The 14828-nt window shown below is 44.7% G+C and overlaps 1 protein-coding gene across 1 annotated transcript; it reads right to left on the bottom strand.

Annotated features, from left to right (window-relative positions):
• On the bottom strand, window positions 1-538 carry LOC139272837 (histone H2A type 2-A-like). The gene has a single exon (XM_070888953.1). The coding sequence runs from the start codon at window positions 536-538 to the stop codon at window positions 152-154; it is 387 nt and encodes a 128-aa protein (XP_070745054.1). The 3' UTR covers window positions 1-151.
• Window positions 539-14828: the final 14290 nt, after the last annotated feature.

Below are 14828 nucleotides of genomic sequence, written 5' to 3'. Positions count from 1 at the left end.
TACCAGGAACTCCCGCATACAGGTCTGAAATAGACCAATTTATTGGTACCTGAACTGAAGGTCTCCATTAAGACAGTAAGCAGCCCTTTCACAGATACTGTGAGTGGCTCTGAAAAGAGCCTTTGGGTTATTAGTTTATATCTTGTCTGCTTTACTTGGTCTTGGACGAAGTGGTGGTTTTCTTGGGCAGCAGCACAGCCTGGATATTAGGCAGCACCCCGCCCTGAGCGATGGTCACCTTTCCTAGTAGCTTATTGAGTTCCTCGTCGTTGCGGATGGCCAGCTGCAGGTGTCTGGGGATGATGCGGGTCTTCTTGTTGTCACGGGCCGCGTTGCCGGCCAGCTCCAGGATTTCAGCGGTCAGATACTCGAGCACAGCAGCCATGTAGACCGGGGCTCCGGCACCCACACGCTCAGCGTAGTTCCCCTTTCGCAGGAGCCTGTGAACACGGCCCACAGGGAACTGCAGTCCGGCCCGGGAGGAGCGAGACTTGGCCTTGGCCCGAGCTTTACCGCTGGTTTTTCCTCTTCCAGACATTTCCACAATCCGCAGGTTCAGACAAGGAATGAGAAACTCCTCCCATATTTGCCCTTCTTATACCTTCTGGAGGGATGCAGGGAGCAAACTTGTGATTGGTCACTCTGTCGTGGATTGCATTGGCTGTTTCCGATGACCAATCACAGTCTGTCTAGTCCACCAATGAAAGGAGGGCGGAAATTACTGGTTCCCAACAGCCAGAACCTAACGATTTTTTAAATTCAAAAATCCCGCCAAAAATTGTTAAAATTGCGGATTATGTTAGTAACTTCACCATTAGCCAAATACTTCAAAACACTTTTTGTTTCCTTTTGTCTTATTCCATGTTCCCCTTGCAAATTCCAGCCTGTTACAATCAGGATTAAATTCGGCTTCAGGTTCAAACTGTCTGAAACGGGCGGGACTCAGTCCCCACTGATTCTGTAACGGGACACAATCCAGCTCAATCTTTGTAAAAGTGAACTTCTTTTCACAGGAGCTGCTGTGGGAGTGAGACCAGAACCGAGAGTCCTTTTGTAAAAAGAGAAGAGGGACAGGGTGTTCAAACTGCCCCTGTTCCAGTCTCTAAGAACTCCCATTCTGGGTCGTTACACTGCGGGAAGTCTCGGGTTAATAAACGGACTGAGCGCAACGGAATAAAAAAACTCGTGAAAAGGGCTTGAGTGAGAATGTGACTGAAATCAGAGTTTCCCTGCCCCCCAAAAATAAATTCGTCGGTAGGCGCTGTGAATGAACGGGTCTGAGAACAAAGGGAAAGCGACCAGGGACCGTGTTTGTAGTTTATTCACTGAAGGAAATTCCAGCGACACCAAGGTCAAGCCGGTCAGTGAAGCTGCTTATGAGAATTCAAAACTAAATCTACAGCTGGAACTACAAAGGTTCTCAAACACAATTGTTCGGGAAATAATTACAGTAAATTCAGTCTAAAGGGAGATGTGATTGTGCAGCTCTTTCAATGATGTTGTGGGTGGCTCTTAAAAGAGCCGTTGTGTTTGGGATTTGTTCTGTCAGGACAACGTGGAATTTTACTTGGAGCTGGTGTATTTGGTCACCGCCTTTGTCCCTTCCGACACGGCGTGCTTGGCCAGCTCCCCGGGCAGCAGCAGGCGCACGGCGGTCTGGATCTCCCGGGAGCTGATGGTGCGGCGCTTGTTGTAATGGGCCAGGCGGGAAGCCTCACCCGCGATGCGCTCGAAAATATCGTTCACAAACGAGTTCATGATGCCCATGGCCTTGGAGGAGATGCCGGTGTCGGGGTGAACCTGCTTCATCACTTTGTAGATGTAGATAGCATAACTCTCCTTCCTCGACTTTCGGCGCTTCTTGCCGCCCTTTGGTGATGTTTTCTTGATGACTTTCTTGCAACCTTTTTCGAAGCTGGCTTCTTTTCCTCAGGCATCGTCTTGTTCAGTCACGTAGATATGAAGGAAATTTTGTTCCGGGCTCGCATTATATAGGCAGCCTCACACTCCGCCCACAACCTTATGCTTATGAGGGATAAGTGAAGGCAATGACTGTGATTGGTTCATTGGCCACGTTGTCAATTTCCATTGTTCTCTATCTCTCTGATTGGTCTCTTTAAACATTCAATCAGATTTATTGCTCGCCACAATCTCAAATTCTTAAATTAGGTCATCAATTACATCCCCTCCTGATTTATAATCCGTTCTTTATGTTTCTATTCTGCTCTCAGGCAAAAATGGTTAATGACGGCCGGACTTATGAGGAAGGTTCATTCACGTTTTTTTCCATATATACATTCAATAATCTGAACAGCTGTGTTTGTCGATCTACATTTCTACATGTTCGAGACATTGACCGGTTTGTTACCGAGATTGCCTGAGGGTCACTTCTGATCAGGACTTGGGAGTCCTTCTATGAGGGCAAGGGACCCTCACTGTCCTTCCGCCCTGATGCTGCCTTCCTCCCATCGTTTAATTCAACACCTTTCTTATCTGTCACTGCTGTAACATGGATGTAACAGCATGGATTTATGAAGGGGAAGTCATGTTTGACAAATTTGCTGGAATTCTTTGAGGATGTCACGAACAGGGTGGATAATGGGGAAGCAGTGGATGTGGTATATTTGGACTTCCAGAACGCATTTGACAAGGTGCTACATAAAAGGTTACTGACTGCACAAGATAAAAGTTCACAGGGTTGGGGGTAATATATTAGCATGGATAGAGGATTGGCTAACAAACAGAAACCAGATAGTGGGAATAAATGGTTCATTCCCGGGTTGGCAATCAGTAACCAATGGGATGCCACAGGGATCAGTGCTAGGACCCCAACTATTTATGATCGATATTAACGACTTGGAAGAAGGGACCGAGTGTAACGCAGCCAAGTTTGCTGACGATACAAAGCAATGGGTGAGGAGGACACAAAAATTCTACAAAAGGACATAAGAGAGTGAACAAGGATTTGGCAGATGGAGTATAATATTGGAAAGTGTGAGGTCATGCTGTTTGATTTTTTTCTTCCAAAGTGCAAGTTATTACTTCAATGTTGAAAGATTGCAAGGTGCTGCAGTGCAGCGGGACCTGGGGGTACTTGTGCATGAAACACAAAAGGTTAGTATGCAGGTATAGCAAGTGATCAGGAAGGCCAATGGAATCTGGCCTTTATTGCAAAGAGGATGGAGTATAAAAGCAGGAAAGTCTTGCTATAGTTGTACAGGATATTGGTGAGGCCACACCTGGAATACTGCATGCAGTTTTGGTTTCCATATTTACAAAAGTATATACTTGCTTTGGAGGCAGTTCAGAGAAGTTTCACACGGTTGATTCCGGAATGAGGGGGTTGACTTGAGGAAAGGTTGAGTAGGTTGGGCCTCTACTTATTGGAATTCAGAAGAATGAGGTGTGATCTTATCGAAACATATAAGATTATGAGGGGGCTTAACAAGGTGGATGCAGAGAGGATGTTTCCACTGCTAGGGGAAACTAGAACGAGAGGGCTTAATCTTAGAATAAGAGGTCGCCCATTTAAAACTGAGATGAGGAGAAATTTCTTCTCTGAGGACTGTGAATCTGTGGAATTCGCTGCCTCAGAGAGCTGGGACATTGAATAAATTTAAGACAGAAACAGACAGTTTCTTAATGATAAGGGAATATGGGGCAGGGAAGTAGACCAGAGTCCATGATCGTATTAAATGGCGGAGCAGGCTCGAGGGGCCGTATGGCCTACATTTGCTCCGATTTCTTATGTTATGTTTTTAATGTTCTTATGTTCTAACTACATTAGTTTTTTCAGTATTACCTTCATCTGGAATGCCCCGTAAATGTCTATGATTTGAAGACTAAAAGGACATTCTGTCCATCGTGTATATGATGATTTAAAACACCCAACACCACAATATAGATCTTGGCAAAAAACATATCTATACAGAACAAAATGTAAATCAACTATCTCGCCCCCGTTCCCCAAATCACTGCTCTCTCTGTGAGGAGGTGGGTGGCTCTGAGAAGAGCCTTTGTGTTGTGTTTGGGGGAAAGGGTCACGTTATTCAGCCGCCGAATCCATAGAGAGTGCGGCTCTGTTTCAGAGCGTACATCACATCCATGGCAGTGACCGTCTTGCGCTTGGCGTGTTCAGTGTTGGTGACCGCATCCCTGATCACATTCTCCAGGAAAACCTTCAGCACCCCACGGTCTCCTCGTAGATCAGGCCCGAGATCCGCTTGACACGGCCACGGCGAGCCAGGAGGCGGATGGCTGGTTTGGTGATGCCCTGGATGTTATTACGGAGCACTTTGGCTCTGCCTTTACCCAGTCTTTTGCCTCCTTTACCTCCTCTCCAGTCATGATGATTCTTTACTGAAATCGCCGCTGAATGTTAATCTCTCGCCTTACCCATTGTCTGTTGAGACCACCAATGAAACGAGGGCGGAAATTACTGTCCTCAACAGTCACACCTCGAACGATTACTAATTTCAAAAACACCGCCAATAATTTTTTAAAGTGCGGATTATGTTAATAAATGCACCATTAGCCAAAGGTTTACAAACAGGTTTTACTTCCTTTTATTTTATTCCATATTTCCCTTACTAATTCCAGGCTGTTACAATCAAAATTAAATTCGCGTTCACTGTCAATCTGTCTGCAACAGATGGCAATCAATCCCCACTGATTCTGTAACAGGGCACATTCCAGCTCAAACTGTGTAAAAGTTGGGAATCACAAATCATGGATTGATCTTCCGCATAGGCGGGAGTGAGACCAGAACTGGGAGCCCTTCTGTGAAAAGGGAAGAAGGATAGAATGTTCACACTGCTCCCGTTCTGGTCTCTGTACAAACTCCCATTCTGGGTTTTTACACTGCAGGGAGTCCCGGGTTAATAAACGGATTGACCGTAACAGGAATTGAAAAATAAACTTGTAAAGGGCTTGCGAGAGAATGACTGAAATCTGAGCCTCATTCCCTAAACAAGCTCTTAATTCCTCGGCAGGCACTGTAAATGGGAATGAGCGTCAAGGAATCGTGTTTGTAGCATGAATGGCGGGAAATTCAACAGCGGTCCTAACGTCGAACCAGACAGTGAAGCTGCTTATGAGAATTCAAAACTAAATCCACAGCTGGAACTGCAAAGGTTCCCAAACACACTTGTTCAGGAAATAATTACAGTAAATTGAGTCTAAAGGGTGATGCGCTTTAGGTCTTTCAGAGAGGATGTGGGTGGCTCTTAAAAGAGCCGTTGTGTTTCTGGTTTGTTCTCTCAGGACAGCGTGGAGTTTTACTGGGAGCTGGTGTACTTGGTCACCGCCTTTGTCCCTTCCGACATGGCGTGCTTGGCCAGCTCCCCGGGCAGCAGCAGCAGGCGCACTGTGGTCTGGATCTCACCGGAACTGATGGTGTCAGATTATAGTATGAGAGTGTGCATTTTATTCTGTAACTGTCTATCTCTGGTATATGAATGTGGCATTTAATCTGTACCTGTCAGTTACTGGTATATGATTGTTGGGGTTACTCTCTACCTCTCAGTTTCGGTTATGTGATTGTGGGTTTTAATCTGTACCTGTCACTCCCTAGTATTTGAGTGTGGTGTTTATTCTGTATCCATTTGTCTCTGGTATGTTAGTGTGGGTTAATCTGCACCTATCAGCTGCTAGGTGAGTGTGGGTTTATTCTGTACCTCTCGGTTCTGGTATATGACTGTGGAGTTAATCTGTACCTGTCAGTCTCTGGTACGTGACTGTGTATTTTTTCTGTAACTGTCAGTTTATATGTGAGTGTGTATTTTATTCTATACATTTCAATTTCTGGTATGCGAATGTGGGGTTTAATCTGTACCTGTCAGTTTCTGGTATGTGAGTGTGGGTTTAATCTGTACATATCAGTTTCTGGTATATGAGTGTGGGGTTAATCTGCACCTATCAATTTCTGGTCTATTATTGTGGGCTTTAATCTGTACCTATTAGTTTCTGGTGTGAGAGTGTGGGTGATATTCTGTATCTGTCTGTTTCTGGTATGAGAGAGTGGTTTTCAGATGTACCTTTCAGTCTTTGATATGTGAAAGTGGGGATTAATCTGTCCCTGTCAGTTCCTGGTAGTTGAGTGTTGGTTTTATCCCATACCTGTCAGTTTCTGGTCTATGTGTGGGGTTTAATCTGTAACCATCAGTTTCTGGTAAAAAGTGTGTGGTTTAATCTGTACCTGTCAGTTTCTGGTCGATGAGTGTGGGTTTAATCTATACCCATCAGTTTCTGGTGTGCAAGTGTGGGTTTTATTCTGTATATTTCAGTATCTGGTATATGAATGTGATATGTTTCAATAGTGAAACAGCATTTGATCCTACCGCTCTGTGTGGCTGTAAGATTCACAATGAAACTCAGCCACTTCGGATCACTGTTGGACTGACAGCTTCTGCTGCCTGTGATAACAGGATTGAGGTCAGTTCTGTGTCTCTGCGCTCTGTGAGTGATAATGTACTTACTGTATGCGAGAAGGAGCTGCCTGCACTTTGTCTTGTGTTCTGGGTGGAAGAAATATCATATTTATACTGGCTCAATGAAGTATTTTGCTTTGAGAATAATAATACCAGAAAAATATTAGTTATGATATGGACAACTGATGGGGAAAATATAAAATAAAGTTGTAATGAATGTATATGTTTATAATAAAGTAAAGTATCTGGAGAGAGGAAACCGTGATTCAAACAGTGTCCTTGTCTGACCTCACTGCAGTACAGCGGCACTCAGATTTTCCATACCAGGTGTGTAGGACGGTTCTATAGAAAGTTATCAGCATCCAGACGCAACTCAAACCCAGCACTGGTCCATGAATGGGATCACCCGATTAATACAATCGAGGTTTATATCCTCCACTCCCATAGGACTACCTGTAAAATTCTGAATCGCTTTCTGGATTATAACCACAGGTACCTGAGCTGTACAACAATTGCTCTCAGTCTATTGGAACCGAGTTAAGTGCCTGTGCAGTCAACAGAATGTCACAGAGCCCGGATCATGATGTATCTGAGGGAGCGACAATGTATCTCTCGATCACCTTCAACACGGTTCTGGAGAACTCAACGCACCGAAACAAAATTACCAAATTTGAAATGTCTACTTTCTGTCCTGGTGCCTGCAATAGATGCACTTTGTGACACTCCTCACATCCTCACTGTCAGGCTGTGTTTCCACTGTTCAATGTCCAAGAAGGGCAGACACGGTGAGATTGGGACTGAATCAGGAACATTCACTGCTGGTTTGGTGACAGAAACCAGCAATGATTTGAAAGAGTGTGGTGATTAACTTTCTCTGTTACCTTACACTGTACACACACAGCCCGGGATATCCCCGCTCCCTTCCCCCACTCACTCCATGTTCCCGAACTACTACCTGCTCCATTCTGCCTCTTACAAAACAGCCCCCGATTCCCTGACAAAGCTCATTTGCGGACACAGTCCCAACGCGATGAGCTGCTGTAAGGTGGCTGCTGTTTGCTCCCTTACTCTGGCCCAGGATATCTCCGCTCCCTGATGTGGTCAACGATTATCAGCCCAGCACAGAGGAAATGGCAGCCATTGGCAGAGTTGGGGAGGGGAGGTCGCATGGGCCCTTCCCGTCGGTTTAAACACTGGGCAGGGAGACGAGTGGCCGGGGGTGGTGGGGAGCAGGCAAGTATTTCAATGCTCGAGTGTGAAGTTTGGAGGTGGATCTGGAAGCTCAGAGGCCGCTGTCTCTGCTCAATCTGTCACCCTGTATAGTTCAGACTATGGGATGTGAGTGTGTGTTTTACACTGTATAGTTCAGACTATGGGATGTGAGTGTGTGTTTTACACTGTATAGTTCAGACTATGGGATGTGAGTGTGGGTTTTACACTGTATTGATCAGACTATGTGATGCAAGTGTGTGTTAAATTTTATATGAATCAAAAAGCAGAATGTTTAAAAGAGGAGAGACTAGCAAATGTAGTTATTCAGGGGGATTTGAGTGTCATTGTGCACAAATCACATAGTTAACTTGCAGCTACTGCAAGCAATTAGGAAGGTAAAGGATATGTTGGCCTTTATTACAAGGGGTTTGGAGTATAAGAGTAAAGAAATATGGCTGCCATTATGTAGGGCTTTGGTGAGACCACACCTGGATTACTGGGCACAGTTTTGGTCTCATTGCCGAAGGAAGGATATTAGAGGGGGTGCAACATTGAATCCTGGGTTAGAGAGATTGAGTGAAATGCACCGATACACTCTGGAGTTTAGAAGAATGAGAGCGGAGCTCATTGAAACCTAAAAAAAAATCTTAGAATTCTTGGCAGGGTAGATGCTGTGAGGATGTTTCCCTTTGCTGGATAGTCTCGATCTAGGGGTCACAGTCTCAGGATAAGGGATCGGACACTTAGGACTGAGATGAGGAGCAATGTATTCACTCAGAGGGATGTGAATCTTTGGAATTCTATACACATAGGTCTGAGATGCTCAGTCATTGAGTATATTCAAGACAGAGAACAAAGGGAATCAAGGGAAATGGGTATCAGGCAGGAGTTCAGGGTGAAGTTCAGCCATGAATGTAATGAATTGTGGAGCAGGCTCGAGCGGCCTTACCGCCTGCTATTTCTTATTCTCTTACAGCTGTCAGTATCTGCTACGTGAGTGTTGTTCTTTCTTCAGTTTTTGGTGGGCAAAAGTGGGTTTTATTATACACCATGTCAGCTTCTGGAATGTGACTGCGAGTTCCACTCTGTTTTTGCCTGTCTCCGGGATGTGAGTGTGGATTTTACTCTGTACCTGTCGGTCTCTGGTATGTCAATGTGGGTATTATCCTGTACCTGTCAGTTTCTCGTATGTGATTGGGGATTTATTCTGTACTTGTCAGTTTCTGTTATGTGAGTTTTATTCTGTACCTGTTATTTTCTGAATTTGTAACATGGGTTTTCCTCTGTACCTGCCAGTTTCTGGGATGTGAGTGTTAACTTTTTGTCTGTACCTGTCTGTTTCCGGTATAGGAATGTAGGTAAAACTATGTAGTTCTCAGTCTCTGGGATGCGAGTGTGCGTTTTACTCTGTATCAGTCACGTCTTTGGTATGTGAGTGGGTTTTATTCTATAGCTGTCATTCTCTGCTATGCGAGTGTGATTTTACACTTTATCATTCAGACTCTGGTATGTGAGTGGGGTTTTATTCTGTACCTGTCATTTTCTCGTATGTTAACGTGGGCTTTAATCAGTACCTGGCAGTTTCTGATATGCGAGAGTGGATTTTAGCCTGTATCTGTCAGTTTATGATATGAGAGTGGGTATCTCTCATTGTCTTTTATGTAAGTGTAAGTTTTACTCTGTATAGCTTAGTCTCGGATATGGGAGTGCAGAATTTACTCTATAGCTGTCTGTCTGTGTGATGCAAGTGTGGATTTTACTCTGTATCTGTTAGTCTCTGATGTGAGTGTGTGAGTTTTACTCTCTATCTGTCAGTTTCTGGTATGCAAGTGTGGTTTTCCTCTGGGATGAAAATGAGAGTTTTACTCTGTATGTTAATATCTGCGATGTGAGTCTGGGTTGTACTCTAACTTTAATTTTCTCAAATCTGAGTTGGGTTTTATTTTGTACCTGTCAGTTTCTAGTATATGAATAGGGGTTTTAATCTGTACCTGTCAGTTTCTGCTGTGATAGTGCTGCTTTTGTGCTGTATCTGTCAGTTTCTGATGTGTGAGTCTGTTTTAATCTGTACCTGTTAGGCTGTGGGATTTGAGTGTGTGCTTGACTCTGCATCGATCAGTATCTTTTATGTGGCTGTTGATTTTGCTCTGTAGCTGTCACTCTCTGGGATGTGAATGTGGGTTTGACTCTGTAGCTGTCATTTTCTCACGTGAGTGTGTCATAGACTGTATGTGTCACTCTCTGTGGTGTGAGTGTGGGCTTTACTCTGTATCTGTCAGTTTTTGGAATGAGAGTTTGGTTTTAATCTTTACCTGTCAGTTTCTGGTATTTGTCTGTTGTTGTTACTCTCCAATTGTTAGTTTCCAGGATGTGATTGTGTATTTTAATCAGTACCTGCCAGTTTCTTGTACAGGAGTGTGGATATTAGTCATATCTTCCAGTCTCTGGTATGTGAGTGTGTGTTTTACTTTATAGCTGTCTGACTCTGGGATGCAAGTGTGTATTTTATTCTGTATCTGCTGGTTTACAGAATGTATTAACAAAAACTGAGAGGTACAGAATAAAAGTCATGTGAATATCCATTTTACTCTGCACCAGTCACTTTCCGATATGTGAGTGTGGATTTTAACCTATATCTGCCAGTCAGTCAGTGTGTTACCATATGTAATTGTGATTCAATCTCAATCCGTCATTCACTGTGCCCGAGAGTATGTATCATTCTGTGTCTCTCAGTCCCTGGCACTGTGTGTAGGTGTGGGGTCCATTCTGTGTCTCAGTCCCTGGCACTGTTTGTAGGTGTGGGTCCATTCTGTGTCTCTCAGTCCCTGGCACTGTTTGTGGGTGTGGGATCCATTCTGTGTCTCTCAGTCCCTGGCACTGTTTGTGGGTGTGGGGTCCATTTTGTGTCTCTCAGTCCCTGGTACTGTGTGTGGGTGTGGGGTCCATTCTGTGTCTCTCAGTCCCTGGTACTGTTTGTGGGTGTGGGATCCATTCTGTGTCTCTCAGTCCCTGGCACTATTTGTGGGTGTGGGGTCCATTTTGTGTCTCTGAAACCCTGGCACTGTTTGTGGGTGTGGGGTCCATTTTGTGTCTAAGTCCCTGGCACTGTTTGTGGGTGTGTCCATTCTGTGTCTCTCAAACCCTGGCACTGTTTGTGGGTGTGGGATCCATTCTGTGTCTCTCAGTCCCCGGCACTGTTTGTGGGTGTGGGGTTCACTATGTCTCTGTTAGAATGGTGATGTGTGAGAGTGCGAGAGTTATTATGTAATTGACAGTCTCTTGTTGCCAGCTATTCTTGCTGTGTGACTGTTGGATTCTGTTCCTTCTTTATGTCTATGCTAGTTTGAGATTATCTGTGATTATCTCAGGAGGAGGTTTGGTTCAGTCCATTACCTCCGTTTCTCTGCTCTTGTATGTTAGTTGCTGGGTTTGAGAGTCAGTGTACAGACACCAGTGTGGATTGACACCGTGTCAGTCAGTCCTTGTGTGTGAGTAAGGGAGTGAAAATGGATCTGCCTCTCAGAGCGATATGTTTGGACTTTGAAACAACATCTTATTGTACTGTTCCAAGTGACTGTGGGATTCATAATGTAACTCTGGGATTCGGATCACTGTGGGACTAGACAGCTTCTGCTACCTGTGACAATATGATTGAGGTCAGTTCTGTGTCTCTGCGCTCTGAGTGATAATGTACTTACTGTGTGTGAGAGGGAGCTGCCTGCACTGTTCCTTGTGTTCCAGGTGGCGGAAAGATCACATTTATTCTGGGGGTGAAGTATTTTGCTCTGAGAATAATAATATGAGAAAAATATTAGGTACAAGTCATGGACAGGTGCCTGTAGACTATAACAATAAAGTTATAATTAATGTGTTTCTTTATAATAAAGTAAAGTATCTGGAGAGAGGAATGCGCGATACAAACAGTGACATTGTCTGACCTCACTGCAGTACAGCGGCACTCAGATTCTCTCATCATCATCATCATCATCATAGGCGGTCCCTCGAACCAGGATGACTTGCTTCCACGTGAGCTCACAGATGTTTCAATGAAGGACCTGATATTCCAATCCTGACTCCAATTGAAAGGGTGGAAGATGCCTGTGCGTGGATTTTTTTTAACGTGTGGTGACCGTTGCACATCAGCCACCACATGGACTTGACAGAGCTAGGACTTTATCCAGTGGCAAGGGTAGACCAGGACTGGAGACCTGCTCGGCTGCACAGACCTAGTGCGCACAGACCCAGTGTGGGCTGGCCTGTGCTGCCCCTGGGCCATCGGCTCTTCTGGGCCTTGTACCCTCATTCGCCGCACCTCCGTCACAATCTCTCGCCACTCTTCCGCCACAAACATTCGCCGCACCTCCGTCATGATCTCCCACCGCACATCCATTACAAACATTCGCCGAACCTCCGCCACGATCACCCACCGAATCTCAGCCACGATCCCTCAATGCTCCTCCGCCTCGATCACTCACCACACCTCCGCCACGACCATGAGCAGAGGAGCGGGACGGTCGTGGTGGAGGTGTGGTGAGTGATCAGATTCCCCACACCAGCTGTGTCAGACGGTTCTATAGTAAGTTATCAGCATCCAGACACAACCCAAACCCAGCACTGGTCCATGAATGGGAACACCCGATTGGCACAGTCCAGGTTTATATCTCCCACTTCCATGGGACAATCTGTAAAGTTCTGAATCGCTTCCTGGATTATAACCACAGGTACCTGGGCTGTACAACAATTGCTTTCAGTCTAATGAAACAGAGCTGAGAGCCTGTACAGTTAACAGAATGTCACAGATGTATCTGAGGGAGCGACAATGTATCTCTCGATCACCTGCAACACGGTTCTAGAGAATTCAACACACAGAAACAAAATAATCGATTATTGAAGTGTCTCTTTTCACACTCCTCTCCTGGTGCCTGCAATAGATGCACTTCGTGACACTCCTCAGTCAGGCTGTGTTTCCACTGTTCAATGTCCAAGAACAACAGACACTGTGAGAATGGAACTGAATCAGGAACATTCACTACTGATTTGCGGAAAGAAAGCAGCACTGATTTGAAAGAGCGAGATGATTTACTTTCTCTGTTACCTTACACTGTACACACACAGCCCGAGAATGGCTTCTCCCTTCCCCCACTCACTCCATGTTCCAGAAGTAATTCCTGCTCCACTCCACCTCTTACAGACAGCCCCCGACTGCCGCTGAACTTACCCCGACTCAAAGCCCATCTGTGGACTCAGTGCTAATGTGATGAGCTGCTGTAAGGAGGCTGCTGTTTGCTCCCTTACTCGGGCCCGGGATATCTCCGCTTTCTGATGTGTTCAGCGATCATCAGCCCAGCAGAGAGGAAACGGCAGCCGCTGACAGAGCTGGGGGAGGGGAGCTCACATGGGCCCTTCCCGTCGGTTTAAACACTGGGCGGTGAGAGCGGGGAGCAGCATGTATTTAGTGCATGCTCAGACCATCTTTTTGTCACTATTTAAATCAGCAAAAATGAGATTGTTTCACAAGTTGCTTTTATCACTAATTAAATGGGCCACATTGAGAGAATTTTAATTATAATCCGAATTACCAACAAAATGATTCGGTGAGCCGGACACTGGAGTGTGATTTCCTAGAGAGTTTTACTCTTTCCGTCAGTCTCTGGTGTGTGAGTGTGTCCCTGTCATTTCTGATAGGGGACTATGGGTTTTACTTGCTGCATATTATTGTTCTGATAACTGGGTGAGAGTTTTATTCTGTACCTGTCAGTCTCTGCTATGGGAATGTGGGTTTTATTCTGTACCTGTCAGTCTCTGCTATGTGAGTGTGGGTTTTATTCTGTATCTCTTAGTTTCTGCTATGTGAGTGTGGGTTTAATTCTGTTCCTATCAGTTTATGCTATGGGAATGTCGGTTTCATTCTGGACTCGTCAGTCTCTGCTATGCAAAAATGGGTTTTACTCGACCTGTCAGCTTCTCGTATGCGAGTGTGGGTTTTTATCCTCAGTTTATGGTGGGAGAGTGTGGGTTTTATTCTGTAGCTGTCAGTCTATGTTGTGAAAGTGCGCATTTTACTCTGTACCTGCCAGTTTCTAATGTGTGAGTGTGGGTTTTATTCTGTACCTGTCAGTCTCTGCTATGGGAATGTGGGTTTTATTCTGTACCTGTCAGTCTCTGCTATGCGAGTTCGGGTTTTACTCTACCTGTCAGTTTCTAGTATGTGAGTGTAGTTTTTTTTTGTACCTGTCAATCTCTGGAATGTGAGTTTGGGTTTATTCTATTTTAACCTGGCTATGAAACCTGCTCCCTCGCGGCATAGGTGTCCTCTGGAAATAAACTCAGCAGATCAGTACGAATCGCTTGCCGATTATTCAAAAGTTTCAGATAAATGCAGAAAATGACCAAACTGCTTCAAAAACAGACACAAGCTGTCAAAAATAATGGAAAACAAGGCCCAGTAGATTTAGAGAGAGAGCTCGGGCTGGTGGGAATCCATTACTGGGTCGTTCACACAAGCCAAGTGGATTAATTTGGTGATAATACGAATTCACTGGTAGGTATTCAGTGAGTAAGGTAAATAATCACCAGATTGGAATTTAGCTTTTTTTTGTAACATCACAGATAAGTGGATCGCAAGCAGGGTGGAGGAATTTGGTGATAGTAGGAATTCATTGCAAATTATTGACCTGGTTAGGAAATTGACTGAGCTGTCGGAGACAGAGGGTAGGGACAAAGGTTGGTTCTCAAGTTGGCAGGATGTGGTGTCCCACAGGGATCTGTGTTGGGGATTAAACTATCCCTAGTATTTATTAATGACTTAGTTGATGGCAATAGAAAGTCATATATCTAAATTTGCCGCTGAACACAAAAGAAAGATGGCATTGCAGGCAGTGTAGTTGAAAGCATCAAATTACAAAGGGATAGCGATAGATTAAGTTCATGAGCAAAGCTGCGTCAAATCGATTTCAATGTAGACAAATGTGAGGTCATCCACTTTGGACCTAAAAAGGATACAAGAGGGTACTTTCTAAATGGTAAAAAGCTAAAAACAGTGGAAGTCCACAGAGACTTGGGAGTCCAGGTACAGAGATCATTAAAATGTCATGAACAAGTACAGAAAATAATCAGAAAGGCTGATGGAATGCTGGTTTTTACATCTCGAGCACTAGAATACTAGGGGGTAGAGGTTATGCTGCAGCT

Source organism: Pristiophorus japonicus, chromosome 9, assembly GCF_044704955.1.
Source record: "Pristiophorus japonicus isolate sPriJap1 chromosome 9, sPriJap1.hap1, whole genome shotgun sequence".
Taxonomy (NCBI): Eukaryota; Metazoa; Chordata; class Chondrichthyes; family Pristiophoridae; genus Pristiophorus; species Pristiophorus japonicus.
This window is presented reverse-complemented; position numbering and strand designations above follow the sequence as displayed.